This window comes from Sesamum indicum, unplaced genomic scaffold (assembly GCF_000512975.1).
Source record: "Sesamum indicum cultivar Zhongzhi No. 13 unplaced genomic scaffold, S_indicum_v1.0 scaffold00301, whole genome shotgun sequence".
NCBI lineage: Eukaryota > Viridiplantae > Streptophyta > Magnoliopsida > Lamiales > Pedaliaceae > Sesamum > Sesamum indicum.
In genome coordinates, this window is record NW_011628195.1 from 9,107 (window position 1) to 10,113 (window position 1,007).

The 1,007-nt window shown below is 43.8% G+C and overlaps 1 protein-coding gene across 1 annotated transcript in view; it reads right to left on the reverse strand.

The window, feature by feature from the left end:
• The window catches only part of LOC105180050 (adenylate isopentenyltransferase 3, chloroplastic-like), an 837-nt gene extending 123 nt beyond the window's left edge, over positions 1–714 (reverse strand). Inside the window, exon 1 of the mRNA XM_011103712.2 lies at positions 1–714. This exon is cut by the window's left edge and continues 123 nt beyond it. Coding sequence (XP_011102014.2) covers positions 1–714 — 714 coding nt within the window.
• Positions 715–1,007: the final 293 nt, after the last annotated feature.

The window sequence follows — 1,007 nt, forward strand, 5'->3', positions numbered from 1 at the left end:
GTTTAACCGATAGATCTGCCACCCAAATTCCTCCCTCATCCTCAAGATCTTTTCAACTTGACGGCAAGCTAATTTGCAAGTATTCATCTTAATTTCATCTATAGCTGCCTTAAGAAGCATAGCCCTAGTTTCACCATCGACTAGACCCTCACTCCGGAAGAATTCATCCATCTCGGGGACCCCGATGGCACGCCTAATCCCATAATCATAGTCACGAATTTTTGGGTCAAAAAATGCCTTGCCCTCCTCCACCAACCCGCTATCCACCATCTGATCAACCCTTTTCGACACGTACGAGTGCAAGACCGGGATCGCCACGTCCATCCAGAGAAAGCAACACTCGTACTTGGAGGAAAACTCAGTGTTGTCAGTGACAAGTGCCTGTATGAAGGAATTGGACCCTCCAGCAATGATTGGCAACCGATTCTTTTGTACGATGGCATCAGTAGCCAGCAATGCATGATGCACAAAATCATGTACAGTGAAATCCACCTCGGGAACAATGATTCCGAGCAAATGGTGCGGCACGCCGTGGCATTCCTCATTGCTCACCTTATTGGTTACTATGTCAAGGCCCTTGTAGACCTGAATTTTGTCCGAGTTGATGACCTCTGCCCCGAAACGGGGGCCAATGTCTATCGCCAGGCGCGATTTGCCTGTGCTAGTGGCACCCAATACCACCACCACCTTATCCTTCCCTTGGTGCTTGTTCATCATGCCCCGAACTGAAAAGTTTGTCATGCTAGATTGTGTTGGCTTCCATGCGGAGATCGATATTTTAATTGGTAATTACTTTTACTTTTTGTAACACCTATCAATTTCATCACACAAATAAAAAAAGAAAAAGGACACGTGTTAGAATACTCTAAAACAAAACTTGTACCAAATACAATCTACTATTTTAGAATATCTATCTATCATAGAGTGACAAGCCCTTCTCAACTCTTGGATTAATTTCTCTTCTTCAAAACGATTTGTTTGAAGAAAAACTTCAAACATTTGTATGC